Source organism: Piliocolobus tephrosceles, chromosome 10, assembly GCF_002776525.5.
Source record: "Piliocolobus tephrosceles isolate RC106 chromosome 10, ASM277652v3, whole genome shotgun sequence".
Taxonomy (NCBI): domain Eukaryota; kingdom Metazoa; phylum Chordata; class Mammalia; order Primates; family Cercopithecidae; genus Piliocolobus; species Piliocolobus tephrosceles.
This window is the reverse complement of record NC_045443.1, coordinates 118,499,139-118,514,458: the sequence shown is the minus strand read 5'-3', so window position 1 is coordinate 118,514,458 and position 15,320 is coordinate 118,499,139. Positions and strand designations below refer to the sequence as shown.

Sequence of the window (15,320 nt, the reverse complement as noted above, 5' to 3'; positions counted from 1 at the left end):
GCCTCCCGGGTTTACGCCATTCTCCTGCCTCAGCCTCCCGATAGCTGAGACTACAGGCGCCCGCCACCTCGCCCAGCTAGTTTTTGTATTTTTAGTAGAGACGGGGTTTCACCGTGTTAGCCAGGATGGTCTCGATCTCCTGACCTCGTGATCCGCCCGTTTCGGCCTCCCAAAGTGCTGGGATTACAGGCTTGAGCCACCGCGCCCGGCCATACCAAGCTATTAAAACAGTTCCTTGAGTTTGCAGACCAAGTTACCCTCTAGACTCTACAGACCTTTGATGACACAGACAGGGAAGGCAAAGTCAAAATCATCCATGCCCGTCTGTGTAGTAATTCACCTTTGCTGATTCTGACAGGTTTGGTCGTTTGTTTAGCATCTTGTATTCCCTTATATAAACATGTGCTGTGATTGTTTGCTTCAGTACTAGAGAACCCACTATGCATATCAGCAGTCTGAAGTGCAATGGCTACAATTTTTAAGTGGCTATCAAACCTGATTTCCCAAATCGAGTATTAATTAGTGGTTTCAGTAGCTTGTGATTTATGTTACGATACTTCAGTGCTTCTGGAAGTTGATGAAATTACATTCAAAGTAATACAACAAGTTGCTTGCCAAGCTTATGGTAAAAGGCTGGGTAAGTGCTGATTCTATAAGGACTAGTTATTATTAAGAGTGATAAAGTGACAGCTGTGTGCATTAGACTTTTCCTGAGAGTAGCACTTGTTGAATTCTGCAAACAATGATTTGTTAATTTAAAGTAGGGAAGAAGTGATTCATGTATAAACTGAGCATGAAGGGGATTCTGAAAAACTTTAGTAAAACCTAATCTTTTAAAAATATATATTATACAATATTAAGGAATCTTGATCATGATAATTATTGGAGCACAGAGAATAAATTTTAGTCCAAATCAATCTCATATCTTTTATGATTATATCCCTTAAATCTTACCTAGTCCAGTGGCTTCCTGATGAGGAAACAGGCAGATATCTCTCTTACTGTTATGTCTGAACAGTAACTATTTAGAAATTCCGGTTAGTTGGTTAGAATCTAAACCACATGTTTTCAGTGCATGTAAGTTGGCTGTTTGGATGACTGTGAACCATTTTTCACAGAATATGGGACTGAAAACCATATTCCCAAGAGGAACTGTTTTATGATGGTGTCTTTAAATGACAGATTGAGAGACCACCCCCATAACGATGCACTTAAATCCACCTAAACAAATGTGGAATGAGACGCTGAAAGCACCAGATGCTGCTGGTTTAAAGTAATGTAAAACAGTAATCACCTAAGCAGGATGATTAATCTCAATGCTAGCAGACGCAAAGCCCGTATTATGACAAATGATATTTTAACTGCCTTGAAGTCTCATATGCCATGTGGTCTGAGTTTCTCAGTAATCCCACTGCTAACTTTTTGATGGCTCTCCTTTCTTGAATCTCTTTATTCTTGTGTCCAGGCACACATGATACTATTTACATGTTTTGCTGAGGGTTTAAAGTGCTTACTAAGCTGCTGACCCAAAAAAGATGAGCTGTCTCTCAAAACAATAAGCAGTGTGGTCTTTCTACCCTCAGCTCTGCCCTACCTTAGCATTGCAGAGAACAGAAAAAAATGCCTGTTTACTAATAGTATGTTACCAAAAAAAAACAGTTTAGCTTGGTGGAAGGTGACATTCTTTTCACAGCCATTGGAAACACACACTTTAGAGCAAGTCGGGAGAATTTTCTTCGTTGTACTTCTGCAGACAGGTCTGGGACAGGTTTATCAGACTCACTAAGGGAGGAGTGGAGTGAGCACCTCTCTGTAAGACATACTAAAGGGTCTGTTTTACTATGCGAGTCTCTTCCTCTAGACTGTACAGTTGATAGAAAATTGGCCATAAAGGACAAACTTTTTGTTCCCAGTGGCCACTATCAGAAGTACATTTCCATTGGAAAATTCACTTCACAGTTGAAAAGTTTTGCTGAGTGTTCAGTGAGGCTCCCCTAAACCCTAATTAGAATTTTACCCTGTTTTCTGTCATTACTGCAGTTTCCCAGTATTACTTATCCACGGATCTCTTCTTCCTACCAGTTTGCACTGGTTGAACTGCCCTCGTGACCAAGGATGGAATTTTTCCTCAAAGAGAGCCTTTGAGCTTTGCGTTTGTTTCTTGTGTTTGACTTGTTTTCTGCTGTCACAGTAGTCTAGCTTTCTAGCTGTATTGTGTAATACACTGAAATGTGTTGCTCTCTGCCATGAATATTATCTTTCAGACTTCTCTGCAGAGTCTGAAATCATCTTGTAAGCAGTGATATGATATTTGGTGGCTAGGTTTTTTAAAATTAGTGTTTCTTAATTAAAGTCTGTTCTTTGAAGTTAATTTAGAGTGAAAACAGGATGATAAATTATTTTCAGGGCTACACTAAGAAGTATTAACATTAAGAATGGGCTTCAGGATTTTCCCGAACTTAAGTGTAGGGCTGTTTTGTCTACTCTCAGTTTCATCTGGCAAATTAACCTTTCAGATTTGGGAAGACTTGAAAGAGTTCAACCTATGGGTGATGGCGTGTGAACTAAAAGCTGATGAATATTGAGCACGCACCCCTAGTGATCAAGGATCATAGAACCTGATTTACAGTCTATCCGCTGCCTAGTTCAGGGACTAACAGAGTCTTGACAGATGTCTGATTCAGTCCCCTCGTTTTATAGCAGTTGCTGCTAACCTATGATTAGAACATGTTTAGGGCCAGAAGTCTAACAATTGATATTTTGTTTTAAAATGCTACACAGGCGGTGGCTCACGCCTGTAATCCCAGCTCTTTGGGAGGCTGAGGCGGGCAGATCACCTGAGGTCGGGAGTTGGAGACCAGCCTGGCCAACACGATGCAACCCCATCTCCAGTAAAAATACAAAAATTAACCAGGGCATGGTGGCATGCGCCTGTAGTCCCAGCTACTCGGGAGGCTGAGGCAGGAGAATCACTTGAACCTGGAAGGCAGGGGTTGCAGTGAGCCGAGATTGCACCACTGCACTCCAACCTGGCCAACAGAGTGAGACTCTGTCTCTAAATAAATAAATAAATAAAATGGTACACTCTTGGTGCGCTGAGTCCACACAGGGCATAGATATCTAGAGAGCCTGTATCGAGAACGGGAGCACTGCTTAGAAACCTTACAGGTTATGTCATCCTCGTAGAGAACGTTTGAGCTCCGTTTGGTCTCACTGTCTTTGTCCCTGGCCCACTGGTTGTAGAAGACAGTGTGATACAGAGATATCAGTGATAAATTGAAAATAACCGTAGCTAAATGGCTAAAATTAATCATTTACTTCCCCCAACACTTTCGGTTAATATGCATTTAACCAAAAGTTTAAGCATGTTGGTGAACCTATAAGAGAGTCTCAGGAGTGTCTAAAGCCACAAGGGAAAGAGAGCACCTCCCTTCACTTTAACCTTGAAAAGTTCTGAGAAGGTAAGATTTTTTAAGGGTTACTTGAATGACAGAATGAAAGGCAGGCAAACTAAATGACTGATTGAGAACACGTTCTGGGAATATGACATCGCTTGTGGCAGTATTCGCTGGTCAGAGTGGTATTAATTCCAAATACCTCTAAGAGCCTTCTTTCTCTGAGACAAAGGGATGCCTTCTGCGTCTTCATATATGGAACTTAGACTAGAGTGAGGAGGACCTAGATGGTCTAATTGGAAAGTGGGTGTTCAACTTAACACAGATGGAGAGAAGGGATAGGCTGAGGAATAGGAGGAACACATTCAGACAGACGCCAAGGCAGAGCCAGCGTGGTGCTCAGCTCCGTTCTGTGGAGGTTGTGCCTCCTGAGTTTATGCAGTTTATAATTAGACTTGATTCGTCACAGAGAAGGGAACCTGGTGACCTGAAGGCAGGAAATGATGTGAACAGATGTTTGAGAGTGGCAGTGAACAGTACATGGGAAAGAGTAAGAGGGAGGGCGGGTAAGGAGACACAGCAAAGTAGAAAGTAGGCGGAGTTTTGAGCAAGGTCTGCAGTAACAGTAAAGGGTAACACCTCAGAATGGCTGCAGATTTCATGTGCATGATGAGAGACTGTGATGTGTTGAAGATGAACCCAGACTTTCTTATTTGGAAGGTTAGGATAGAATGACACTGTCTAGAATCATGGAAAACCCAGTCACTGGGCAGTCTCCCTGAGCAGTCTGTTCCATATTTAGTTTAGACCCAGGTAGAGGAGGATTAGCATGAGTTGAATGACAAAGCAGCAAGTGGCCCCTGCGCTGTTAGGATGAAGTGTTTCTATGGTAAATTGAGTAGAAAAGGTCAGGATGGGCCAGATGCGGTGGCCCATGCCTATAATCCCAGCACTTTGGGAGGCTGAGGCAGGCGGATCACCTGAAGTCAGTAGTTCAAGACCAGCCTGACCAATATGATGAAACCCCATCTGTACTAAAAATACAAAAATTTGTTGGGCGTGGTGGCGGGCGCTGGTATGCCCAGCTACTCGGGAGGCTGAGACAGAATTGCTTGAACCTGGGAGGCACAGGTTACAGTGAGCCAAGATCATGCCACTGCAGTCCAGCCTGGGTGACAGAGCAAGACTCCATCTCCAAAAAAAAGAAAAAAAGGTCAGGAAGGGACAGGTCGTCTGCATGTGTCACAGAGGCAAATAAACTTACCCCGAGGAGCCTGGCCTCTTGCTTCTCTGTCCAGTCTGTTTCCCCGCCCCTCCCTTGGTTACTAGTGAGCTGCATCATTCAGTCCTCTGACCCTCACTCCCCATAGACTCCTGTCTCTCATCTGTCCGTCCTAGGCCTTCTGTTACTTTCTTTGTGCCCTTGATGCCTTGCATTCCATGTATTCACCTGTAAGTCCATGAACAGATCACCTCTAGCCAGTATCTATACACAAACCTGTGTTTCACCTGTGCTCTGGCCCGATGCGCTTCCCACCTACTGCTGACCACTGTCGTTCCTCCAGCCGCCTGAGCTGCTCCCTGAAAATGTCCTGTTGATTGACTCGTGACACAACCAAATCTTTGTTTCCTGAAGATGATGACCATGGGAGGGCCTGTCCTTTCAGATATGCGTGTGAGTTGATCGTAGCAGGGGCTCTGGGTACGTCTCTCAGTGCCCTGAACATCATGCTTCAGTCATCCCTTTGCAGCTCTGAATGCTCTGAGCTTTGTCAAGCCTCACTGACTAATACATTTCATTGGGTTCATTTCAAATGACATGCATTTGTATACATTTTACCGGGCTGGTTGTGTTTTATGAATTATTTAAAAATTAAAGGAGACCCTAGTATAATAAACATCCTATATGATTATAAAGTCAAGAATTAGGTCTTGACCACACCTCTCCAGAATTCACACTGCAGCTCACCCTGTAGCTCAGTGAGTGCTTGATAACAGTGATGACAGTGGAGATGAAGATACATATTTTGCTCTTTCTGGGTTGACTACTGTCTTTCCAACTCAGATTCTGAGTTGTAGGGATGAAGCAGCTTTTTCTCCTCTGTGTTTAGATAGCACCGTCCACACAGTAGGAACCCATGAAATAGTAATTTAGTTGATGTGTCCAGGGTCTGCCAAGCTGCTATATTTACCCACTTGATTACATATATTGACAGTTTACCACCAGTTCTATGAAAATGAAATATATCTGCTCATGTGGCTTTTTACTTTCCTTAGAATAATTGGAAATTTGAAGTTAATAGAACAGTTTTGCATTCATTCAGCAGGTATTTATTGAATGTCAACTCTGTCAAGTGCTGGGAATCCACAAAAAGAATCAGACATGGTTTCTGTTTCCGAGGAACACGTGGTCAGTTAGCTTAGGGAATAAACTCACCAGTGTGTAAATATTCACACAGTCATAGAATGGACGAGTGAGTTGAGACACATTCAACGTTCTATGGCACATCACATAGAAGAAGCAACTGGGCTGGGTATGGTGGCTCATGCCTGTAATTCCAGCACTTTAGGAGGCCGGGGCAGCTGGATCACCTGAGGTCAGGAGTTTGAGACCAGCCTGACCAACATGGTAAAACCCCATCTCTACTAAAAATGCAAAAATTAGCTGGGCGTGGTGGCGTGCGCCTGTAATCCCAGCTGAGGCAGGAGAATCACTTGATCCCGGGAGGTGGAAGCTGCAGTAAGCTGAGATTGTGCCATTATACTGCAGCCTGGGCAATAAGAGCAAAGCTCCATCTCAAAAAAAACAAAAAAGCAGCAGCAACTGACTGGTTGGATCAGGAAAGACTCTGAGAAAGGGATCCTGACCTGGCTCTTTAAGAATGAGGATGGATTTTCCAGATCAAGGAGCCAGGGCAGGACCTTCTGTCTAGATTGTGAAAAAACACAGTGTGTGTGGAGAGGGAGGAATTGTGTTGAACTGGCTAGAAAACAGCGCCACAGGAATGCGTGTTGAGGGCTTGGGCTATACAGTGGAGAGTGTCCTCCCTGGCCAGAGAGTTCGACAGTCATCCCACCACAAGACCCCATGAAGAATTCCTCAACAGCTCTGTGTCCTCATCAAACCTGTGTCTGCAGAACAGTGCAGGAAGAGAGCTGAAGGAAGGGAGAGACCCTGCACCTGCCAGGCCCCGGCCTAGACTACAGGGGTGAGCAGTGAGCCATGCTCTCGGGGAACCTTCACTGGAGTTGAGGGGAGTGAGAATGTTTAAAAAAAAAAAAAAGAAATTTTGTATATCACATGTTGAGAGATGAAAAGAAAAATAAGGCAAGGGCAGGAAGTGTAATAATCTTAAATATAATTGTAGGAAAGTCAGCCTGTCATTGAGAAGCTAGTACTTGAGTGAAGAACTGTGAAAGACAAGGAGGGGAGCCAGCTGGGTTCTGGGAGGAGATTGTTCCGGGCAGAGGGCACAGTAAATGCAGAGCACTGAAGCGGCGGCATTGGGGACAGAGTGAGGAGGCTGCTGTGGCTGGCACGGGAAGTAGCAGGAGGTGACCTGAAGGGTCACAGTCACAGCAGGACCTTGTCAGCCAGTGTGAAGCCTGTGGCTTCTACTCTGTGGGAAGTTAAGAGTTTTGAGCCAGGGGACCCATAAAACCTGTCTTACGGTTTCAGAAGCTGCTTGCGTCTGCCCTGTGAAGAAGAGACGTGTTAGGGGTTAAATTGGAGGCAGAGAGGCCACGCAGGAGGGCACTGCAGCAATGCACGCCAGGAGAGGATGGCGGCTCATGCCAGGCAGGGTGTGAAAGAAAGAGAAAGGGGTCAAAAACAACATCACAGATTTCCATCTGCACAATTGGAAGCAAAGAGTAAATGCTTGGAGATGGAAGACTACACTGTTAAGAGCTGAGTTTGGACATGTTAGATTTGAGAAGCCAATTAGACAGCCAAGTATATATGTCCCTTAGGCCATAGGATGTATGAGTCTTGAGCTCCAAGAAGAGATTCAGGCTGGAAATAAAAATGTGTGAGTTGATGACATATAGTCTCAAGAGCCTTGAGATTGGACGAGATCACTGAGAGAGGAAAAGATCTGAGGAAAGGACCATGGAATGCTGGGAATTGAGGAGGAGCTACAGAGAAGCCTGAAAAGGAGTGGCCAGTGAGAGGGGAGGAACAGGAGAGCACATTGTCCTGAGAACCAAGGGAGAAGGAGGGAGCCATCAGCTGGGCAGGTTGCTGCCCAAAGGTCGGGTAAGAGGAGGACAGAAGTCGATTACTATGGCTACCAATGAGGAGATGCTTGGCAAGCCCCCAGGAGCAGTGTCAGTGGAGTAGCAGGGATGAAAGCCCTGCTGGAAGTGATCAAGAGCTCAGATGATAACATCTAATTTATGGGAAATATATGGGATAGAGGAAAAGCCAGCCACCCCAGTAGGGAAACACCAGAAAATTCCAGATGACTCCACTTTCAGCAAGTCATTAAAAAAAGGACTGTAGGCTGGGCATGGTGGCTCATGCCTGTCATCCCAGCACTTTGGGAGACCAGGGTAAGATTATTGCTTGAGACCAGCCTGGGCCACATAGCAAGACCTCATCTCTACAAAAAATAGAAAAATTTGCCAGGTGTGGTGGCACGTGCTGGTGGTCCTAGCTACTCAGGAGGCTAAGTATTGCTTGAGCCCAGGAAGCAGAGGCTGCAGTGAGCCAAGATCGCATGACTGCACTCCAGCCTGGGCGACAGAGCAAGACCCTGTCTCAGGAAAAAAAAAAAAAAAAAAAAAAAAACATGATTGCAAATGGTGTAAATGGTGGCCTGGGAAACCACAGGTCAAGAATTCGAGACCAGGCCAGGCACGGTGACTCATGCCTATAATCCCAGCACTTTGGGAGGCCAAGGCGGGCAGATCACAAGGTCAGGAGATTGAGATCATCCTGGCTAACACAGTGAAACCCCGTCTCTACTAAAAATACAAAAAAATTAGCCAGGCGTGGTGGCGGGCACCTGTAGTCCCAGCTACTCGGAGGCTGAGGCAGGAGAATGGCGTGAACCCAGGAGGCGGAGCTTGCAGTGAGCTGAGATCTTGCCACTGCACTTCAGCTGGGGCGACAGAGCAAGACTCCATCTCAAACAAAACAAAACAAAAAAAAACAAGAATTCAAGACCAGCCTGGGCAACATGGTGAAACCCCATCTCTACTAAAAATACAAACATGAACTCAGGAGGCAGAGGTTGCAGTGAGTCGAGATTGTGCCATTACACTCCAGCCTGGGTGATTTTTCCATCTCAAAAAAAAAAAAAAAAAAAAAATTCTAGGAAGATATTTAACAGGGTAATCTCTGAAAAGTGGCAATGTAATTTTTTTATTTTGCTTTACTGTATTCTCTGGTTTTCTATAATGCAGTTAATGAATTGCTGGGATGATGCCTCCAAGTGAATGAAAGGGAGGGGGTGTTATCTAGGGTGTGAGTTCACTTTAAAGCAGGGAGCAAGGACAGCACATCCACAACATTGGAGGGAAGGCAGGAAAAGACACCTGGGAGGTCTCAGACTGGTTTCCTGGGTCTCCAACAGCCGAGCACTGTGTCTAGCAGGAGGAAAGCAATCACCCCAAATTCCACAAGTCCAAACAGGCTGAAGAAATGGGTGCTTTGCATAAATTGCATGTAAGTTTCTGAAGCTGGAGCTTAGGGCTGCCTGATTTCTGAGGGAATTGCAAACTCTGTGAAGGGGCATAGCTTGTGGAAAGAGGATGAGCCTGGAGTCCACACTGACTGCCATCTGCTGTATCTTGTCTCCTCCCCAGCACTGGCCATGGGCCTCTGTGTCGCCATGATCGCCTTTGTCCGCCTGCCGAGCCTCAAGGTCTCCTGCTTGCTTCTCTCAGGACTTCTAATCTATGATGTCTTTTGGGTAAGCGTTTATGTCCTTGGAGCCCCTCCCCTTCTTTGTGTTAAAGTGAAGCATTCACTCCTGAAAACTATTAACTAGAAGTATCCAAAGTTGGGCTTGCCCTGCCGCTGATCACTCTCTCTCCAGAGTCCTTAACTGTAGTTGTTCATGGGTGTGCAGTCTGATCCTTTGTTTGCTGAGAAGTTGTACAGTAGGTTGTGTGTGTGTGTGTGTGTGTGTGACTCCTAGGATAGAAGAGGTAACAGGTTGACAAGATTCGCTGCAGTGAGGGCCACCCTGTCACGGAGTAATCTCTGGGTGTGGAGAGTGCAGAAATTGGCAAGTACACAGGAAGAGCAAAGATTTTCTCAAATCATACAAAGAAAGCATTGCGGTCACAGCATTCTGAGACTCTGCTCTGAAGAGCAAGGAGGACTGATGCTGAAAGCAGATTGCTTCCAGCTCCCTCTGTTAAAGGCATCTCTCCAACTCGGCAGGTATTTTTCTCAGCCTACATCTTCAATAGCAACGTCATGGTGAAGGTGGCCACTCAGCCGGCTGACAATCCCCTTGACGTTCTATCCCGGAAGCTCCACCTGGGGCCCAATGTTGGGCGTGATGTTCCTCGCCTGTCTCTGCCTGGAAAACTGGTCTTCCCAAGGTAGGACCTCATGCTGTGACAGGACCACACTGTCTTCCTGTGCCTGTCTGTTCCCAGCCTTGGTCAGTCTCTTATGTCATCAGCATTCCGATCCCAACCTGGGGTCATTATCTCCATGCTGCAGAAGAGAATGAGATTCTTGGCTTGCCAAGAACGACCACTAAGTGATCCAGGCGCTGCCTTTTATTATTTATTAATGTCAGCAAACAGCCATGCCTCACTGCTGTTTCCACTGTTTCGAGTTGGCTGGAGGGAGTTAGGAGAATCTGGATCCTTTTAACTTGTAAGATATTTGTAAAAATAGGTTCTAATGGTAGAATTATACAGCTCCTGGTAATACAATCTTGGCAGAATGAATGTACTGCTTTAATCTTCCACCTGTAATAGTAGCCAAGTGCTTATTTGAAGTCTCAACAGTGAATGTGTCACAGATGATGAATCGTTTGACATTTCTAGAGGAAGCAGCACTTATGCAAATCACTTCAGCAGTCACTTCCAAGGGGCTCTCCTGAAACGCGGGGGGGGGGGGGGGGGGCAGGTGGAGATCTCTAGTGCCAGTACTGTTGCAGCTTTTTCTCTCTGCACTCTTAAAACTGATGTTCCATCAGAGGAGATTTCCATCTACCATGCAGATAAGCTCTTTGACTCCTTAAAAAGCTAACAAACTTTGCACAAAAGGAATAGAAACTGGATTGTGTAGAGTGTGATGTTGCTAACCTGTGAAACTGCATTCCAGCTCCACTGGCAGCCACTTCTCCATGTTGGGCATCGGAGACATCGTGATGCCTGGTCTCCTGCTGTGCTTTGTCCTTCGCTATGACAACTACAAAAAACAAGCCAGTGGGGACTCCTGTGGGGCCCCTGGACCTGCCAACATCTCCGGGCGCATGCAGAAGGTCTCCTACTTTCACTGCACCCTCATCGGATACTTTGTAGGTAAGAGAACCAGAGAGTGCAGATGATCCTCGCTCTGGCTGACCTCCAACCCTTAGAATTAAATCAGGTCTTCTAGCTACAGATACTGCATAGAAGGAGAGCAGGAATTCTGAGTGCTGTAATAGACAACCTGGCCTGTGAGATGCTAAGTGTTCTGTGTACTGGATAGGCCAGTTCCCTCTCCAGCAGTGTATCGAAGAAGATTGTAGGAAAAGCATGTCAGTCTTCAAAGCCAAGGACACACAGCACACAGTGCAGTGGATTCGTCTGTGCTTAAATCTTCCTCTAGGGCCGGGCACGGTGGCTCAAGCCTGTAATCCCAGCACTTTGGGAGGCCGAGACGGGCGGATCACGAGGTGAGGAGATGGAGACCATCCTGGCTAACATGGTGAAACCCCGTCTCTACTAAAAAATACAAAAAAACTAGCCGGGCGTGGTGGCGGGCGCCTGTAGTCCCAGCTACTCGGGAGGCTGAGGCAGGAGAATGGCGTGAACTCGGGAGGCGGAGCTTGCAGTGAGCTGAGATCCGGCCACTGCACTCCAGCCTGGGTGACAGAGCAAGACTCCGTCTCAAAAAAAAAAAGAAAAAACTCCCTCTAGAGTTGAATGACTATTGTATTTATTTCCTACTTTATTCAACAGATACTTAGATTCATTAGTTCTATATTTCTGCCACTCTGACCTAGGCTGAGTTTTGTAGCCAGCTCGTGTAGGCAGACAGGAGATGGTTGTGATGGGGCTGGGAAAAGCAGTAACCTGCCTGCATAGGCAACTGCTCCCGCACAGTGACTGGAAAGGAGCGTCTCTTGCACTCCGTGCCTCCTCCTCAAACCCAGCACTGTCCTCTTCCCAGAGCAGTTCATTCACATGGGTTCATTTCAGTCCACAAACTCAGAGGGGCAAGGCAAGTGGCATTATTCCCATTAGACAGATGGGCAGGCTGAGGCTCGAAGAGGTGGAAGGTCTGAACTACGGTTATGTTAGCTATTGTGAGTAGCAGAGTTGGAACTTAAACCCAGGTCTTCTGCCTCCCAAATCCAGCATCACAGGAGACAGAGGCACACTTGGGGCTGGAGGGAGGGTTTGAACCCAGGAACCAGAGCAAGGAATTAGACCTGGGTCAGTCATGTGTCCTTGGAGTTGTAGGTGTTTTTTAAAGCTATGCTGATCCACATTTCTTCAGCTGCCCAAGCTGGGCATTCCACACCCCAACCATAGAATGGACGACAGCACATTAGATCTGTGCAGTCGCAGGACTTTGCCAAGCAGCAGCCAGGTGACACGGGTTCCCTCTCCTGTCTCACAGATGCTTCTCTCTTCTCACAGGCCTGCTCACTGCTACTGTGGCGTCTCGCATTCACCGGGCCGCCCAGCCCGCCCTTCTCTATTTGGTGCCATTTACCTTATTGCCACTCCTCACGATGGCCTATTTAAAGGTGAGAGCAGCAGTTACAAACCTGTGAAAGCAATAACTTGGATTGGCCCTGTGCCTGGGTTTGCACTCTCCTCGCTGGAGGTGATTCTGCTTAAGCCCCTGAGTGAGCTTTTGCTCTCTGCTGTTTTGTGTGTGTGTGTGCGCTACCCTGGCATTAGCAAACGCTTGCAGACTCATGCAGTCACTGTCAGAAAATGCTCATGAGCTAGGCCACTACACCACCTGGGCGAGGAATAACTAATTGAAAGCCCTAGAGCCCAGCTGAGGGAACTTTCTGCTTCTGTTCAAAGCAGTGCCCTCCCGCCATCTAACAGCTTAACACTACGTTCAAGTTTGGGAATAATTAAAATTGAATAGTGTTGAGGCAGCATATGATAAAACCAGAATTAGAGAGCATGTTATTTCCCAGGTGTCTGTTCCCCGTTTTACGGATGAGGAAGCAGATTACAGAGGTCAACTCACTTGCCCAGGTCACCTGACTCACGACCTCTAGAGAGTTGCTAAAAGCCCTTTTCTTGCTCAAGGAGCCTAAAAGCACCCCTTCTAGGGAGTCCTCCTAAAAATAGTGGGTTATTTTTGAATGGGTAAGATTTAAATGCTCTTTGATTTTCCGCAGAAGCAATCTGATCTCAGATCCAGCATCAGAAAGGGGGCATGGCGCATGGTGGCTCACGCCTGTAACCCCAGCACTTTGGGAGGCTGAGGCAGGCAGGTCACGAGTTCAGGACCAGCCTGGCCAACATGGTGAAACCCTGTCTCTACTAAAACACAAAAATGAGCCAGGCATGGTGGTGAGCGCCTGTAATCCCAACTACTTGGGAAGCTGAGGCAAGAGAACTGCTTGAACCCAGGAGTCAGAGGTTGCAGTGAGCTGAGATCTCACCACTGCACTCCAGCCTAGGTGACAGAGCGAGAACCCATCCAAAAAAAAAATCAGAACGAGGCCAAGCGCAGTGGCTCATGCCTGTAATCCTAGCACTTCCGAAGGTCAAGGCAGGAGAGTTGTCTGAGCCCAGGAGTTTGAGACCAGCCTGGCCAATATAGGAAGACTTCATATCTTTAAAAAAAAAAAATTTTTTTAAAGAATAAGACAGCTGTGTGTGCCTTGTGTTTAAATCTGTAACTTAGAAAGTCCCTTGTTTCTTAGGGCGACCTCCGGCGGATGTGGTCTGAGCCTTTCCACTCCAAGTCCAGCAGCTCCCGATTCCTGGAAGTATGATGGATCACGTAGAAAGTGACCAGATGGCCATCATAGTCCTTTTCTCTCAACTCATGGTTTGTTTCCTCTTAGAGCTGGCCTGGTACTCAGAAATGTACCTGTGTTTAAGGAACTGCCGTGTGACTGGATTTGGCATTTAAAGGGAGCTTGTCTGCAGGAGAGAGGTGCTGGAGCCCCGTCTGGTTCCTTCTCTTCCTGCAGATGTAGAGGTGGGGCCCCTTCCAAGAGAGACAGGCCTCTCCCCGGCGCTCCTCCCTCCCACGTTTTTATGGATCTGCACCAGACTGTTACCTTGTTGGGGAGATGGAGATTTGACTGTTTAAAAACTGAAAACAGCGAGGAGTCTTTCTAGAACTTTTGAACACTAAAAGGATGGAAAAAATTAGCAAACCGAAGTTTCTTCAATGACCCCTCGAGAACTTTGGGACCAGTTTCCTATGGGGGACTCAGTTTCAGAGAACTGAGACAGAAGCTCTTCTGTCGTTATATTCTTCTTTCCTTTTTTTGGATTTATTAAATATTTTCTGTGGTGTGAAGTGACTTATTAAATCCACAGACATTGAGTGACTTCTTACAACATCCACATAAGGATTTGTTGTAATGAGTTCATGTCCACCCTGATGTTGTGTTGGCAGTGAACAAGGGCACGGTTTTTATACATACGTACATATATATATATACACACACACACATAGATATATATGAATAAACAAAAATGAAATCCTGCTAAGATCACGCTGTGTAGCTGACAGGGGCTTGCTGTCGTTTTGAGCATGTCGAGCAGTTTACTGGCTTCCTTGTATATGGATAAGCTGCTGTCCTTCCCCTTCACAACTGACTCCGCAGTTACAAACCAGTATAGCATTTGTGCTGATAGACTCATGGACTTTAGGAGCCCTAACTTGGTTTTGATCAGTGTAGCAAATTAGGGATGAAGAGTTCAAACCTTCTCGGCCCTTTCTTTCTTTTCTAGGCTTCTCCCTTGCAGGGTGTTCCGTAGTTTCTTCTCGAGCCAATGCATGTATTATAGCAGCAGGTGTCTTTGTGCTTTTTCATCATAGTAATGTACTACTTGTAAATACATTTTTCTATTTTCTATTTTTTTGTATTTTTTTTTTTTGACATTTTGTTTCATTGGTGTGCTGTATATTTTCCATGCCCTCACTCCTTTAAGAAAAAAAAAAAAAAAGGAAAAAAGCAACACGATCCTGTCCTTGCTGTTGTGATTATAGTCTTGGTTTACCTGTGGTGACAGATGGGTGTGGGGGACACATGTCAAATGCCCCTCTGAGGTGGGCCCTAAATTCCAGGAGCTGGGGAAAGAGCCAGCTGCTCTGTCCTGAGAGCCTGGCCCTGTGCTGTGGTCTCTGCTGCAAGCCCAGAGTTCTGGGAGTAACTAGTGTTAGGTCTGCTGGCCTTTACCTAAGCAGCCCCTGCCTGGTAAGAAGGCACCCATTGTTCAGAGGCAGAGAGAAGCCTGCAGTTGGCATGAGGATGCCTGACGACAAAGGCTGGAGAAGGGCCCTGAGTCCCAGCCTCTCCCCAAGGGTCCCCGCCCCAGTGGCTCCCTCTGTCTTGACCTGTGTAATGAACTGGTGTGCTGTGTCACTGTGGCTTGAGCTCACAGGGGGCACCCATCCTGCTGTCAACAGAGCCTGAAGCAATCAGGGTGTCGGATTCCTCTGTTGTTGTCATCAAATCCTGCTGAGGGGTTTCTGGGGTTTTGTTTTTAATAAATGATTCCTTTGTAGCCTTTGTCACATCATCTTCACTTTGG

At 46.3% G+C, this 15,320-nt stretch overlaps 1 protein-coding gene across 2 annotated transcripts in view; it reads left to right on the top strand.

Annotated features, from left to right (window-relative positions):
- SPPL3 (signal peptide peptidase like 3) overlaps nt 1–15,320 on the top strand; it is a 145,822-nt gene that overhangs the window by 129,838 nt on the left and 664 nt on the right. Inside the window, exons 7-11 of one of the 2 annotated variants that reach the window (XM_023204879.3) lie at nt 9,207–9,313; nt 9,790–9,953; nt 10,690–10,889; nt 12,216–12,325; nt 13,472–15,293. In XM_023204879.3, coding sequence (XP_023060647.1) covers nt 9,207–9,313; nt 9,790–9,953; nt 10,690–10,889; nt 12,216–12,325; nt 13,472–13,543 — 653 coding nt within the window. In that variant the 3' untranslated portion in view covers nt 13,544–15,293. Of the gene's footprint in view, nt 1–9,206; nt 9,314–9,789; nt 9,954–10,689; nt 10,890–12,215; nt 12,326–13,471; nt 15,294–15,320 lie in introns of those variants that run through there. The other variant, XM_023204871.3, reaches the window with a different exon arrangement.